This window comes from Bactrocera dorsalis, chromosome 4, assembly GCF_023373825.1.
Source record: "Bactrocera dorsalis isolate Fly_Bdor chromosome 4, ASM2337382v1, whole genome shotgun sequence".
In the NCBI taxonomy this organism is placed as follows: domain Eukaryota; kingdom Metazoa; phylum Arthropoda; class Insecta; order Diptera; family Tephritidae; genus Bactrocera; species Bactrocera dorsalis.
This window is the reverse complement of record NC_064306.1, coordinates 3,823,368-3,839,364: the sequence shown is the minus strand read 5'-3', so window position 1 is coordinate 3,839,364 and position 15,997 is coordinate 3,823,368. Positions and strand designations below refer to the sequence as shown.

Below are 15,997 nucleotides of genomic sequence, written 5' to 3'. Positions count from 1 at the left end.
ATTTTGATCCATCGGGACAATTTTATTTAAATTTGATATTTATTTATTTATATATTTTTTTAGAATCATTATTCTACCAACAAATACAAAATATTTCTACATATTAATTTGTAAATATTACACCTTTTATGAGTTTTCTTCATTTACAATGCTATTTACAGCCGAAATCGTTTCCTCACGTGCTATTGGTGGCCCAGAATCCATCGAACTATTAAAATTTTCCGGAAAAAATGAAGTATATGTCGCATTTTGTATAAGTTCGACGATAACTCGTTTTGCCTCTTCCTCTTTTTGTATGATTTCTTCAGAGTTTTCTGTAATTTCTACTTCTTCTTTCAATTCCACTAATCCTGTTTTGACATCCTCTTGATCAGTTGGTATTTGAGCTTCGTTTTCTTGATTTAGTTTCGTAGGAGATTTCTGTAGTTTATGCATTACTTTGTAATGGTGACTCAAACCTGAACTGAAATTGAAAACTTTGCCACATGCCTTGCAACTTAGTATCCTTTTCGGTCTCGGAGCATGAATTTTCATATGCTGTGTTATACGCAATGTCATCTTTCCGCAAACCACGCAACATTGAGGAATTTGCTCCTTGTGTCTACGCAGATGTTGCTTAAGTATGCATTCTGTACTGTATTTTCGTCCACATATGTGACATCGGTATGGTTGACCGGATACATGCGCTTTAACATGCTCCTCAAACCGATCGCGGGTGTCGAAGTTCTTTCGACAAATTTCACAATTAAATGGTCTCGAAAGATGCACTTTTCTCATGTGGGTCTCCAATAGGGTGAGACTTGTAAGTTTTTTATTGCATATTTTGCATATAAATCCATCAGGATAATGAACTTGTTGAATATGATCTTTTAAATCCGGAATTTTATTAAACAACTGATCGCAGTCCGAGCATTTGTGAGCCAATTTTACATTACTGTCCGATTCGAGATAGTGTGTCCGCTTATGAATTGTAAGGCTAAAGGCACTCCTGAATTTCCTTCCACAAGCAGGACAAGTTGTCTTATCATCGGTGTTGTCTTGTCTGTTTATGTTATTTATCATTGGCACTACATTGCCGCTGAATTTGGATAGTTCAACTTTCGATTCAGTTTGTGGCAGCAGAGTAATAACCGTTTCGCCTATTATATGGCGGACAGGTTCTGTACTTTCCTCAACGGACGTTTCATTTTTTTCGGCAACATTATTTTCCTCATCCATAGGTACATCGCAAGATTCAGGATTTGTGGTATTAATTCGAGACCGGCGCTCTTCTTCAAGCTTAATACGTTCATAAAGCTCCGCTACTCTATTTTTCAAAGCAATCACCTTTACTGTAGTTACCCGTTTTTTCTTTTTAGAATTTTTAAATTGTATTATTTTATCGTGTCCTTTTGAAGTTTTTCTAAAGTCGGTGGTGGACTTCTGTACCTCTTTTTGAGTTTCCGTTTTCAAATGATTTTCATTAGTTTGTACGTAACCAAAGAAGTCTTCTGGGCAACTATTTTCATCATTTGCATACATTTGGACGCCTTCTAATTCTTGACGCATTTCAGCTTCCACTTCTGCAGCTATTTCCTCCGCTTCATCCAATTCCTCTACAACCATTTTCGATTCATCAAAACCAGCTAAATCGCATGGTAGTAGAGATTGATTTGATACAGCTCCGTAAACTACCGCCTCGCGTGTTGCTGTTGCGTCGTCGTCCATAGAACCTTCAGGCATAATGCCAGCATTGAATTCTTGGGGCAAGATTTCTTTTTCATCATCGTTTATATGTTCACTTAAATGCTGACAAAAGTAATTTATATTTTCGCTAACTTTTTCACAATAAGTGCAACAAAACTTCAGAACTCTTGTTGCCTCACTGAAAAATATAAGCCCACACTGAATATCGTCCTCGATTAGATTTGTGGTTGGATCACTAACAATAGAGTCTTCAAGAACAGAAAAGTCATTTATGTTCTGATTATCAGACGAATTCATTCTTGAATAAATAGTTACCAATAATGCATACTTTTAGAAAATTGCAATTAGTTCTTCAAATGATAACAATAATAAAAATCAACATTTTCACATTTCTCTTCTTCTTTACCAAAGCTACGTGTTGCAATTGAAAAATAATAAGACCATTCACAATAGAAACTTGTTATTTTAATGGCGCAATCCTGTTATAACTATTAAAACTCCCGAATTTCATACAATTTTTAATTATTAATAAAATGTAAACATTTTCAAATCATAGGTCAATCAATAGAAAGATATTTGATGAGTGATGATATTTCAACGACAAAAATACAAAGGAATTAAAAGAATTGATATTATTTACTAAATGTATCAATTTGTTAAGAATTATGTTTAAGAGTTGGTTTGTGTATAGTTTTATGAACCTCTAATTGAGCTTCATCAATGAACTTTTTGTCACATTGCTCACAAAATATTTTTGCTGTTTTATAGTGTTTTTTCAACTTATGTGTACTTAACATAGAGGCACTGCGATAGCGATTTGTGCACAAATTACATTGAAATGGTAAGGATGCATCATCCGTCATATGATGAACTTTTCGTTTATGTGTATCCATTTGATTAACCGTGTAGAATAGCTTTTCACACTCGTTGCATGGTATGCGTCGCTCTTGTGTGTGCCGCAATTCGTGGCTTAACATTGCTGCGCGCCGGGAAAAAGACTTCGAACAAAACTTACAGCAGAAATCGGAGCGATTTTGGTGGGTATTGCGATGGCGAGCTAATGTTGTCACTGCACGAAATTGACGTCCGCAAATCTCACATTGGTGTGGTTTGGAACCAGTGTGTATATTTAAATGCGTATCCAGTTGCAGACGGCGTCGAAATGTTTTACCACAATATGTGCACATATTTGGCGTATTACGTGCTTTGTAAGGACGTTTGCCACTATTTTTTAACAAATTTGGTTGGTAGGATTTCGTCCAATCAATACTTTCATTTACCTTACTTTCTGTGTGGTTTAAATCTGTATGATCACTTTCGCTTTCACTGGGGTGTTCATGATCTGAAGTCCTTTTATAAGTTGAACAATGTACCAAATTTGTTTTAGTAGATTTCGTGTTCACCTATATTTTAAAAAGTATAATAATTAACTTCTAATCTTAGCAAATATTTGTTAAACTTACGCCGGTATCTTCCTCTTTTATTTTGTTTTTCACAATATTCTTATCATATTGTAATCCCACAAATACTGGTTTGTGCCGAAACAACTGACTAACAGTAAGACTTTCATCGTTTTTATTTTGTATTTTATTTATTGCACCTTGATTGGCTGTTCCAAGAATGTTTAATCCCACATCCGAATCATTTGTGATATCTGCGGCTTCTAATTTCAATGGATCGTGCTTGCAATTGGAATTTGTCGTACTGTTACTTTCAATATTAATAGTCAATACTTCTGTGTCAGACAATTCGTTCGTGAATTCTTCACAATGTTTTTTAAAATGTTCACAGAATTCAGAAAACGCAAGCGTTTTCAAACCACAGAAAATGCATAAAATCGAAAATGTTGAAGATTGATAATGAATTTCGGCACATTTAGACTTTGACTGATTATAACCGAATTTATTTGCAGCATTAACGATTTTAAGCATTTTTGCGTGCAATCTCCACTACTAAAAAACTAATTTTAGATTTGTTTACAAACGACAAAACCAGTGGCGAACAGCTGTTTTTCTCTGTTGACATAAAACAAATATCTATACTAAAATTGTAATAGTATACATATGTATCTGGATATTAAAAACAATTTATGTAGTAAATTAAGGATACGATTTTAAATGTAATTTTCAAATTGTTTTATAAAATAATGGACTTTAGAACGACTGCGTCCAACTATTATGAAACTAATCAAATTTTACTCAAAATCATTTTCATATGAAAATTGTTTTTTTTTTTAACACTAATATCGAAATTTATTTTAAAAATATAAATACATTTTAAGAAAACTTAATATTGTGAATAGCACAACAAATTAAATTTATTGCAATTCAATTACAACTTGATGTTTAACAGTTATCCGCTTTATGTTGCCGCATGTGACCAGCAAGCCCAGCCATTTGTGCAAAGGCACGGCCACAGAGTTTACACACAAATTTCTTTATGCCCAAATGAAGATGTTTATGATGATACAGTGCTTTTGGTCGCGCAAACGTTCGTCCACAGACATCGCACACATGTGGTCGCTCATTTGAATGTGATGGTTCATGCTCACATAAAAGCGATTTAGAAGCAAATGCCTTGCCGCACAATTTACAAACGAATGGCCTTTCTCCAGTGTGTGAACGCTTGTGCACAATTAGAGCAGGTTGACCTTTTGTGCGAAATCCACATACTTCACATACAAAATTTTTTTCAAGCCGATGGACATAACGTGTGTGCATCGATAGCTGCTTTGGATTAAAAAAAGATTTGCCACAGCCATCTATACTACAATGGAATCCTCGCACACCAGTGTGCTTGTATTGGTGAATATTTAATGCTTCTTTACTAGAATATACCTTCTCGCATTCTCCACATGGAAATCCGGAATGTTTTTTTCGCAGGTGTGCGTTTAGTAATCGCTCATCCTTAAAATTCTGTTTACAACGTACACATGTATATTGTAATTCTTCACTATGACATTTTTTTATATGACGTTCTAAGTTTTTTGCGAATTTATAACTTTTAGAACATTCCTTGCATATGAATTCCGCTGTTGTTAAACTCTTTTTTGGCTCAGGTTTGAGTATCTACTGAAATTAACAATTTAGTATATGTACATATATGTTTGTAAGTGGATAGTTTTACACTACATACCCTTGGTATATATTCAGAACCCTGATTGCTTAGTTCTTCATCACTTTTAACTGTTTCTTCATCATTTAGCCATTCATTATGCTCATCTAAGTCATCAGAGGTTATTTTGTCATTGACAACAAAAGGGGAGGATAAATTGGTTGAATTAGAAAAAGGCACTTCCTGTAATTCTGTAAGAGTATTAAACTCGTTATCCGAAATTGCTTCGAAGTCTTTGCCGTCTTCGATTTTTATTTCCACTGTTTCAATATTTGTATTACTTTGTAATGAATTGTTTGTTGCAAGATGCACATTTTTGAAATGCAGTAAATACTCCTCGAAACTGAAAGTTTTTAATTCGCAATGTGTGCATATTATTGTAAAACAATTCTCTTTGCGAAAAAATATTTCAGCACACTTTTTATCAATCAACTGTACGAACGTTTGAGATCTGTTTAACGCTTTAAGCATATTGATTAAATTTTCTAGAAAAATTTTGATTTCACCAAAATACCAGTGTGAGATATATATTTTTTTTTATTCCACAAGTGCAATAAAAAGTCTTAATCAGCTGATCGTCAACAAATAAGCATTCCAAATACCATTGTGAATGTAATTCGTAATTAAGAGGTAAAAAGAATGAAAAGAAGTGGATAAAAAATTGAATTTGTTTACAATAGCATTCAACAAAATTTTAAATAAATATCGACATGCTCAAATTATTACCAAGCAAAGCATTTGACAAAAGTGAAAATGCAAAATGTGGTGAAATTTTTTGTCACAGTTCAACAGAATTTACCATTATTTGTACACTGTGCGAACTCAAAGCATTCGACTACCAGGATTTCTTGCTTCACTGCAAGAACGAACACCTCGAAAAGGACTTCTTGAAAACAGAAGAAATATTTGTTGAAGAAGCACCATACCTGGCGTCAAATGTGAAGGATGAACCAATTTTTGAGGATACTGTTGCTGAAGCTGAATTTCTAGATGAGCACGACTTTATCATTCCGGATGAGGAAAAGTCAGGGTTACGTATAAGTCAATGGAGTGAGAATAAGTCGTTATCTGATGGTTCAGACAGTAATACTGAAAATAATTTTGAATCTAATGTTGATGACAAAGATTATGTACCACCTGTGCATCAACGAAAGGTATTCTTAGAGAAATTTTAAGTGTACCAATTATTTATTTATAAACCCGAGTTTTTCACATTCCAGCGAAACAAAAAGCGTGAACATCAAACAGAGTCATACAAATGTGAAATATGTTCCCGTGTCTATAAAAGCTCCAATTATCTGCGTTCACATTTGGCAAAAATTCATAATTTTAAAAGTGAGGAAATAGTGACTATTCAACTTCAAAAATGTGATGAATGCACAGAAGAATTTAAAACATTACGAAGTTTAGAGAAGCATTGCCTTTCGGAACATGGTGGTATGAAATGTATGCATTGTGATAAACGATGTACATCGCGAACAAATCTGTTACGACATATGGAAACTCATTCCCATGGAACGGACCGACGGTTCGTCTGCGATTATGAGAACTGTAATAAAAGTTTCTTTACACGCCGTCAGTACCAAGCTCACAAACGCACCCATACAAAAGGAAAGAATTTCATATGTGACATATGTGGCTACTCGTGTCGAATACCGGAAATGCTTAAAGTGCATTATCGTTCACATACAGGTGAGAAACCGTATGCTTGTGATGAATGCGGCAAATGTTTTGTATCTAAATCGGCTGTTAGGGAGCATAAAGCATCGCATGGCACAGAGCGACCACATGAATGTAAAGTATGTGGACGCTCATTTGCAAGAGCTAAATCGCTATACCATCATAATTTTTTGCATCTCGAAGAAAAGAAGTTTAAATGCAAATTGTGTGGACAAGCGTATGCGCAGCTTGCGGGTTTAGCTGGTCATATGAGACGACACCGGGAGCAGGGTCATTGTTGATAAATTTTTGACACAGCTGAATATTTAAACGATGCTATGTTGTTATTTGAACATTCAAACAGTTACTAATTTTTATTTATTGTATATAAATAGGGCATTATTACTATTAAAAATGTTTTGTTAATTGACAGCTATTTTTTGCTTTAATATACATTTATATAGATTTAAGCTATTCGTTGTAAATAATTATAACGAATAAAAAAATATTTTTTATTTTCTAAAATAATGTATTTATGACGAATTATTTAGGAATCTAAGCGCAAAAACAACAAAATGCTTCAAACCTCACGTCATATGGTAAGAATTTCTGTGCGCACTGTTTTCTTACCAATTTTTTGTTTAGTACTGTACACATTCTTTTTCGGAAGTTAGATTTGCAATTCAGTTAAAACGGTTTGACAGATGTAGCGGAAATGTTTTTCGAAGAGGTATTTGCATAATATTAAATATTGTAAAAAACTTAATGGTATTTTTTTTTTCAGATAGAGATTAGTAATATACTCAACTGTGCGCATGTGAAATTACATTTCAAACAAACGCAAAGTACAGTTTACGTTGTAAAAGGCAGTAACGACTGCCCACTCCGCCTTACAGTGAGTACTGCTATTAAATTAATTTGTAGTGGCCAATATGCAAATATTGAATCGTTAACTCAATTCAAAAACCTGCATGAGGGCTTTGTTCGTATAGTGTTGCTCATTTCAAAAGGAGCTTGTGAAACAACTTCATTGGAGAACGACAACACTAATTTTGAAAGTGATAGTGATAGCGATGCACCATGTACATCTCAATGGGCACTAAATCGCGAACAGCGACGTAAACAACGTCAGCTACGTAACTCGCATTTATTACAAAGGCAGCAGCAACTATTCCATAGGGTGGAGGCACTCCGCGATTTCCGGTATAGTCCGGAATCGATCGAATACACTATTGATTCAGGTGCAAAGAAAAAAAGTAGTGTTTACGAATTCCAGGTGAAATTTCACACGAACATCGATTACATCTTGCGTCAGCCCGAAATATCCCGAGACGGATTTACCGGAAATTGGATGGAGTTTATAACAACGAAATTGAATGGTGCTATGAATCGAGAGTAAGTATATGATTACTTATAGATGATGCATGTATTATAAAGTTTTGCATCTCATTGTAAGGGAAGAAATTTCAAAGTTATTTGGTTATTTTGTGCAACTATTTTTAAAAAATCGTTACAATGAGTGTGATTTATTGCCCAAATTAACTACCTGCTGCATTATTGGACACACTGCCTTAGATGTTATGATTGCGGACGACGCCTTAAGGATTTTCAATGACGTACGCATTACTTTTGAGTTTATTACATGTATGGAATATACAGTATGGTTTCTAATCCCATACAAAGGACGTTATGTATCAGTGCAAGAATTGGTAATATTTCTTTTATTCTGTTTATTATTCATTATATATAATATTCTTAATCTATGTTAGAGTGTTGAAAACTTTCAATTTAAAAACGTATATACATGCATAAAACTAAAAAGGATGAGTCAAGATCTATGCAGAGAATATATATGGTCAGACGCAGATCACGCAATCCAAGATCTCTTATTTATCGCATTCCAGTTGGTCATGTGTTTTCACCTCAAGCGAGGTGTTGTCTACTTACAAGAAGAATTGAATAATGTAAGTGCTAACATTTAATTTTTTTGTAGCTTAAATGTCTTTAATAATTCATGGTTTAGGTTAAAGATTATCAGACAATGCAATTCGTAGTAACGGCTTATTTACAGGAGGTTGGAAATGATCAAAAGGTATGATATTCACATTTTGTATTTATAGATAATTGTTTTATGTATACAATTATAAAATTCTATAAATAGGTTTGGCCACAAAAATATTATTTACAACAAATTTTAAAAGCTTGTAATAAAATGCGAATAACTGCTATTATTGACTATCCTGGCGGCTTGCCAGTTACGCCCCTATCTGGAAATTTAATCAAATGCTACAAAGATGAATGTAGTGATAGATGGAAATTAAAAGTGGAGGAACGCGAGAGTTCCTGCAGTAGTGAGCGATTCATCAGTGAATTGCAAGCAGGCTTACGAAGTTACTCATTTTCATAGGTTGTGAACCAAAATATTTATAAAAAATTTGCGGTAAGTAAATATACTTCAGCAAACTTGTACTATGTATGTAGATATAGAACGCGCACAATTTATTTATATAAGCAAAACAGTTAAACCATTAAGACAACTTATCCATGAATTTAAAAAGTTTTGTTACATCAGAGAACGTATGTAGTATAATTTACGATCTCTGCATATACATTATATATGTGTCAAGTGTGTTTTCGGAAAATACACACAATACAAATTTGGCAGCACTGCTAGTTGTTTCTCAGGTGTGCAAATAAATAAACAATTGCTTATCAATATCGTATAGCAGTAAATGTTTTAGTTTTTGTGTTTGAAAAATGATGCGGAATTGCACATTACCAACAAGTTATGAACAAAATAGAACCAGTATACGTTGTGGCGAAATAATTTGTTATGATAACGCGAATTTCACTATAATTTGTGTTCTTTGCAAAATGAAACTGTTCGAGTTTGACGATTTTATGTTACATTACCAAAATGTACACCTTCGAGGCAATATACACGACAGTGATAGTGATAACGACGCGGACGGTGAATTGGAAGAATGTATTAAAGATGAGGAGTTTGAAAATGTTGAATACCTAGCTGAATTGGATGAATGTGGTGCAAAAGTGGAAACTGCCGTGCAACATGCACGTGTTTTGGAACAAGTCGTTTCCAACGACAAACAAAATTTACCCATCAAAGCAGAAATGATAGAAACGGCTGATAATGATACGATCAGCGAATATGGTGAAGTTTTGCTTGTTGATAATGTTAAACCGAACGAGATCGAAAATGAAGAATTTGATGGTGATGAATGGGCAGATAGTCAAGGAGGGGATGATGATAACCACATTTTAAAAAAGGTAATTGGGTGCATTGCTGTAGTAAAGGGTTTCTTTCAAGTAATACATTTTTTTTAGCCTAGGAAGCCCAAAGAGTACTCATGTGCACATTGCCAAAAACGTTATACCACAGAACGTATATTGAAGCTGCATATAAACATGAAACACCTGCGACCAAAAAACTTCAAATGCGACCAATGCCAAGAAGAATTTGTAGAGCAACGTTCCTTAGATTCACATGTGCGGAAAGAACACATAGGTTTTCAGTGTTCACAATGCGAGCGTGCTTATAAAAACTCTCGTTCACTGCGCATACATATGAAAGCACACAAGGGTATAAAGGAATTTATATGTGATTTTGAAAATTGTGGCAAAGCATTTATTACTTCATCACGTCTGAAAGTGCACCAAAAAATTCATACTGATGAACGAAACTACATATGCGAAATTTGTGGTTATCGTACACGACAAAAGGATGCTTTGGTTGTACACAAGCGCACACACACCGGAGAAAAACCTTTTGAGTGTTCTATTTGTAGTCGACGTTTTATCTCTGCCTCATTGTTAAACGAGCACAAGCCTATGCATTCTACTGAGCGTCCACATAAATGTGATGTATGCGGTGCATCATTTTCACGGAGCAAAGCGCTCTACCATCACAAACATTTGCACCTGGGTATTAAAAAGTTTGTTTGCAAATTATGTGGTCGTGCCTATGCGCAGATGGCAGGACTAGCGGGGCATATGCGACAACACAAAGCAGAGGAACAAAGTTTACTTAGTTAATTTTTAAACAATGTTTATTGAGAATTCGCTACATGTGACATTAGAGTTTTTCCATTAAATATATTAAGCAACATTAAGTCAATAACATTTAAGAAAATAATACTCGTAACAACGTTGTTTACAATCAAAGCGCAACAAATAAATATAAATTTCCAAACATATATAACAAAATACTCAACATTGTATATATTTACTTATGCCCATACGCGTATGGTGTAATCCCAACTGCCAGTGGATAATGCAGTGCCGTCTGGTGACACCTGCACACAGGATACCTTATTTTCATGACCATATAAAAGACAAATACGTTCCGATTTAAGCGTATCCCAAAGATTCACTGTGTAATCATTATAGCCGGCAAATAGTAAACGGCCGCTTACTGAGAAGTCCACTGAGTTAATACCAAAAATTATGCTCTCCTTAGCGAACACAGCTACTTCCCTATCGGCACGCATATCGAATAAACGACAGCTACTATCGTCTGAGCCTGTTGCTATAGCGTCTCCACTAGGATGAAATTTGACAGTATTAACGTCTGACTGATGTCCTTCAAACGATTGCACAACATGCCCTGAACGCATGTCCCATATAAAGGCCATACGATCACAACTGCCAGAAACGAATGTATTTCCGGTTTCATTTGGCGCTAAATCAATCGCCATAACATCACCAGAATGCCCATGAAAACTCTGAAGTAATTGTCCGCTTTCTACATCCCACAAAGCACATGTAGAATCACCACTTCCCGTGAGGATTTGCTGGTCGGAATTTGGATAAATACAGCAGGACATGTAGCTAGTGTGTGTACCAACTGTTCTCTTTTTTGCAGCCATCTCATCATCTGACGTTATAGGATACACTGTAACTTTATTGTCTAAACCACCACAAGCAACAAAATTGCCTGATGGAGAATATGCACATGCCATAATCCAAGTGGTTGGCATGGTAATGAAGTGTTCTTTGTTTGTAGTGAAGGCGTCCCAGATGATGAGACGCCCGTCCTGAGATGAGGAAATTATGTGACGCTTATCTGGACTCCAATCTGTACAAAGAACCTTTGCTTGATGACCTTTGAGTACTTTACGTGGTTTTATATTAACAAAAGCAATTGGCTCGAGCCGTTCTGCAACAGTCCATAAATTAATATCATTCAATTTAGCACGTTCTTCCTCAAGTTTAATTTTCAAATTTTCCGCCTCCTTCAACAAGCTGGCCATCTTATCACTGGCATTAGGTGTTGGAGCACAATCTGCCATTATTCATCAAAATATTGCTAAATGTAGATAGTCCAGCAATAGAAATAATTTTTATAGGAAACGCTCGGAATTTTGCTGCAAATCCTATGTATACAACTTTGAATACACAAAAATCAATATTTGTTTACAAAAACAATATTCTAATCAGAATACACTGAATTGGCCGCACTCGATTTATACCGTAATTAATAATGAGCTTAATTGTATAAGCTGTATGTTTAATTCCCATTATATTGGAACACATTCAAATAATTATTACATATATTTAGAAACTTTAGACACAAAAATAAAGAGGAATATACATAAAAACTCTGGAAAACTTTTCAAAACAGTTTAGCTAAAAAAAATAATAATTATGAAACTTGGCACCACGCAGAAAGTTACGGTATGAGACTAGGAAACACTGCATAATATTTCTGACATTTGCTAATAAAACAAGTAATTTTTTTGTTGTCGTGGATTTTAATATTTCTCAAAATAGTGCCATTTATTGGACTTAAAGAAACTAATTCTCATCAATATTAAACACGAAAATGTTAAAACTTTTGCCACCGGATACGAGCAAATTTCATAATTTTAAATGTGGAGAAATATTTTGTCTCAGCTCCAATAACTACAATGTGGCGTGCTGTTTATGCGGAGCGAACGTAGCGTTTGAACAATTTCCACAACATTTTCAAGAAGAACATTTAACGCCCAAACCCGAAAAAGTGGAAAAACCCACCTTAGATACAAGTACAAGTGACAGCATTAAAATTGATGTAGATCCCATCAAAAGCGAAGAAGAATATCTTAGTGACCACGGTGAAGGTTCAGTCGGTTATGAAGCTCCAGATTCGGAACCCGAAGAAGTAGTTGATGAAAAGCCTTTCCACTTTGTCGACTTACAAAATCTAGGAGTAAACATAGTTGAACCAGAAAACAAACGTAAAAAGAAAAAAGTTGAAGATGTTGACGACATCAGTGACACTAAGTCGTCGGAGGATAAGAGTGATGTCGAAGATGAAGATTGGCGACCTCAAGATTCGTCGGGCGACGAGGTAAGTTTAATACATCTAAATAACGAGGAATTGATGATTTTTTTGTAAATATTCTTTTTAACTGAATCGTAGAAGCCAAAACCGCAAGATGATATTGATTCACTTCCATATCCATGTCCAGACTGTATGCGTTCGTATAAAACCAAACGCAGCATGCTAACGCATCATCGACAAACACATAATCCAAAAATAAAAAAACCGAAAGAACCAAAGTTGAATTTCAAATGCGATGAATGTGGCGAATGTTTTAAAGCTGAAAGAAATCTACGTGCCCACAAGTGGAAGCATACTGGCATAATATGTGATATTTGTGGAAAAAAATTCTCTCAAACTGGTAACCTGCAACGACATAAAATACGTCACACCGGCATAAAGGCGCACAAATGTCAGGAGTGCGGCAATGACTTCTTCACTGATAAAGAGCTAAAAGCACACATGTTGCGACATACCGGCGAGAGGCCGGTTGTTTGTGAGATATGCGGAAAACGGTGTCGTGATCATGGCGTATACAAAGCGCATATGCGACGACACACAGGTGAACGACCAGCAAAATGCGACGTTTGCGGTAAAGCTTTTTACAGTTTCCACGATTTAAATGTGCACGCGGTGACACACAGTAGTGCACGCCCATTTGCATGTGACATGTGTGGCTCAACGTTCCAGCGAAAGAAATCACTACGCGTACACAAAAAATTACATTCTAAAGATCGGAAGCATGAATGCAAAGTTTGCGGTAAAACATTCGCACAATCCGGTGGTTTGAATGCGCATATGCGAACCCACGATGCCGCATTAAGTAGGAGCATTGTAGGCAATACCTCCGCCAGTATTAGCGCTATACCTGGCCCTATAGTTGCAGATGGTGTTGGTGTCGGTGTCGGTGTGAATGTTGGTGGCACTACTGTCAATATGGGCCTTGCTAGCGGTGTTGGTGTGGCACTTGGTACGGTAGTCGATCCAGTTAACTCAATAGGGGAGGCATTGTTAGGTGTGACTGGTGTGCTGAGTGGGACCGGCTCAACAGTAGATACTGTCAACAATTAGATTTATGAAAATTAACTACAATAACACTGGTACACACATATATATTTGTGTATGTTTTGGGTATAATTTTAAAATTTACATTTTTATGCTAGTGTAAGACTATCCCCCTATAAGAAATGCGTGTGCAATTAACTGTAACGCGGGTCCGTTTAAAATAAATCAAGTATTCTGACATACATACATTAATATGTAAAACGTTTATTTACTTTAGTATAAATAGCTTTCCCACAGCTGGCGCAGTCTCTACATAGTCTACACTTTATTTTTGTAAACTTCTATCACCCAAAATGCCGAAAGGCGATTCATCATTAGTTGTAAAGTAATATATGCCCGCCTTTTGTATAATTTGCAATGGATCCCCAACTTGCACATCTCTTCTAATTGTATCGCAACCAGCTTTAGCGGTTATGTCATCATAGCTTGAACACTCGTACAGCGGTGTAAAAACGTAACCTCTCAAGGCTTCGGCATATAACGTTATACTACGTCCGTGTGAGCAGGTGCCACTTAAATCAGCACCGCAACCGGGTTGTTTAAGTCCCCAATTCGGATAGAACGCTGCTGATCCAATCGGTTGTGGAAATCCCTTGAAGCTACCATTCGTCTGTATGCTCAGCACAAATTTGGCATCGTCAGTGGATAAACGCGTGCTAGGGTCATTATAGTTGTAAAGCGGAAATGCTGGATCTAATCCAACAATGCCAGCAATCTTACCATGTTTCACAATCTTACCGCAGTAACCTGCAACATGTGCGCCCAAACTGTGACCCACCAGAACTACTTTGTCATAACTCAAGTTAAATTGCTCATTCAAAAAATCCAATAGATCTGCAATATCTTCACCCACAACGGGCACTTTTGCACGCGATGATATATAATTCAGCGCGGCATCAGTACTCCAATCGACGGAGATTATATTGTAATCTTCTTGTGTTAAATACGCATGCCGTACTTCTTCATTTGGTTTAGTTAAATAGGACCCAGTCCAGCCGTGAATTATAATTCTACATTATGTTGGGACTATTGAGCAAATTTCATTAATTAGCAAGGCACTAACTTACTTTGTATGACGACTTTTGTCGAAGTAGGAGTTTTTCACCGAATCAGCATCGTTAATACGAATTTCTTGCGGTTCCTCAGGATTTGAAGCGGTGTAGAGATAAAAACGCGTACCGGCGATGATTGTATCCAGTGAGCTCTCGCGCAATGGGAGTGCTATTGTGGTAGCTTTTAAATACAATATCGATATTATTTTAAAGATATGCTATATGGAGGATGTTTAGATAGATAGAAAGTATTGGAAATTCCGAAAGGATTTTAAATAACCAATTATTAATTTCTGATTTATATTTACCTAAAAAGGTGCAAAGCAATACCAGCAAGGCCTTCATGGTTAACTGATCACGAAGATCGGCATACGGCAACAGTCCACTCACAATTTGTGCGAGAAGAGGCCTTATATATAGTCAGAAAAGATTCTTTGAAAATCTAATCTGATAATCGATCAAAACAGTTGAACAAGTACAATTGATTAGATTTCCAATACAATTCAAAACAACGGACATATGTATGTATCTAGCGGACCACCTTTTACTTTTAGTAATTTATGGATTTCTTGATTCCATCACGTGCACGTGTTAAACATTCATTTATAAAGTTCGTGATTTTTGCCAACAATTTATGGGCTATTAGAAACAAATATTTGCAAGTATACTGATAAACATACATATGATATTTTAGATTTCGCACACATTTCACAAGGGGCATAACCAACGGACCTTTATTTATTGATGATTTATAAAGCTTCTGATTCCATTACTCTTGTATATGTATGTGTTAGTTAAACTTTCATTTATAAAATTCGTGATTTTTGTCGACAATTTATGGGCTATTAGAAACAAATATGTTTAATCATGCATGCATACATATATGTACATGTTTAGATGGGTTTGTGTAGATATCGATAATTTATTTATACAATTATAATAAGAGTATTTGATTTTATTACTACCAAAAATACGCTTGTACTTCTTGTTGGTTGAGTAACGTGATTCAGCAAATAGTAAGTCCTTTAATTCCATAATTGTGTAATTGCTTTCGATTTGTCAACGTAAATCCAGTGAAAGCATTTCCACCGATGCCTAC

At 35.5% G+C, this 15,997-nt stretch overlaps 6 protein-coding genes across 8 annotated transcripts in view; 2 read left to right on the top strand and 4 right to left on the bottom strand.

Moving 5' to 3' along the window:
• LOC105232035 (protein ORD) overlaps positions 1–8,867 on the top strand; it is a 23,289-nt gene extending 14,422 nt beyond the window's left edge. Inside the window, exons 2-8 of one of the 2 annotated variants that reach the window (XM_019992355.3) lie at positions 7,011–7,058; positions 7,134–7,189; positions 7,244–7,854; positions 7,916–8,168; positions 8,229–8,423; positions 8,483–8,551; positions 8,621–8,867. In XM_019992355.3, the coding sequence (XP_019847914.2) occupies positions 7,175–7,189; positions 7,244–7,854; positions 7,916–8,168; positions 8,229–8,423; positions 8,483–8,551; positions 8,621–8,866 (1,389 nt within the window). In that variant the 5' untranslated portion in view covers positions 7,011–7,058; positions 7,134–7,174 and the 3' untranslated portion in view covers position 8,867. The remainder of the gene's footprint in view (positions 1–7,010; positions 7,059–7,133; positions 7,190–7,243; positions 7,855–7,915; positions 8,169–8,228; positions 8,424–8,482; positions 8,552–8,620) is intronic. The other variant, XM_011213598.3, reaches the window with a different exon arrangement.
• On the bottom strand, positions 21–1,983 carry LOC125775332 (zinc finger protein 391-like). Its single transcript, XM_049454943.1, has one exon. It carries the CDS (start codon positions 1,981–1,983, stop codon positions 127–129), a length of 1,857 nt encoding a protein of 618 aa, XP_049310900.1. The 3' UTR covers positions 21–126.
• On the bottom strand, positions 2,175–5,411 carry LOC105232025 (zinc finger protein 595). The gene is made up of 4 exons (XM_049454847.1): positions 4,822–5,411; positions 4,035–4,754; positions 3,150–3,635; positions 2,175–3,089 (listed from the first exon to the last, which is right to left on the bottom strand). Exons 1-4 carry the CDS (start codon positions 5,269–5,271, stop codon positions 2,343–2,345), a joined length of 2,403 nt encoding a protein of 800 aa, XP_049310804.1. The 5' UTR covers positions 5,272–5,411; the 3' UTR covers positions 2,175–2,342.
• Positions 5,363–14,047, top strand: LOC105232030 (uncharacterized). The gene is made up of 11 exons (XM_049454846.1): positions 5,363–5,954; positions 6,021–6,758; positions 7,244–7,854; positions 8,282–8,423; positions 8,483–8,551; positions 8,621–8,810; positions 9,215–9,747; positions 9,805–10,510; positions 11,342–11,457; positions 12,281–12,808; positions 12,881–14,047. The coding sequence occupies exons 1-11, from the start codon at positions 5,511–5,513 to the stop codon at positions 13,850–13,852; spliced, it is 5,049 nt and encodes a 1,682-aa protein (XP_049310803.1). The 5' UTR covers positions 5,363–5,510; the 3' UTR covers positions 13,853–14,047.
• LOC105232029 (guanine nucleotide-binding protein subunit beta-5) lies at positions 10,500–12,120 on the bottom strand. The gene has a single exon (XM_011213591.4). It carries the CDS (start codon positions 11,766–11,768, stop codon positions 10,707–10,709), a length of 1,062 nt encoding a protein of 353 aa, XP_011211893.1. The 5' UTR covers positions 11,769–12,120; the 3' UTR covers positions 10,500–10,706.
• Positions 14,024–15,997, bottom strand: LOC105232032 (pancreatic lipase-related protein 2). 2 transcript variants are annotated; one of them, XM_011213594.3, is made up of 3 exons: positions 15,207–15,845; positions 14,914–15,079; positions 14,024–14,856 (listed from the first exon to the last, which is right to left on the bottom strand). In XM_011213594.3, the coding sequence occupies exons 1-3, from the start codon at positions 15,241–15,243 to the stop codon at positions 14,112–14,114; spliced, it is 948 nt and encodes a 315-aa protein (XP_011211896.1). In that variant the 5' UTR covers positions 15,244–15,845; the 3' UTR covers positions 14,024–14,111. The 2 variants fall into 2 exon arrangements, with proteins under 2 accessions (XP_011211896.1, XP_011211895.1); XM_011213593.4 differs by lacking the exon at positions 15,207–15,845 and adding an exon at positions 15,864–15,997 and having other exon boundaries at positions 14,111–14,856.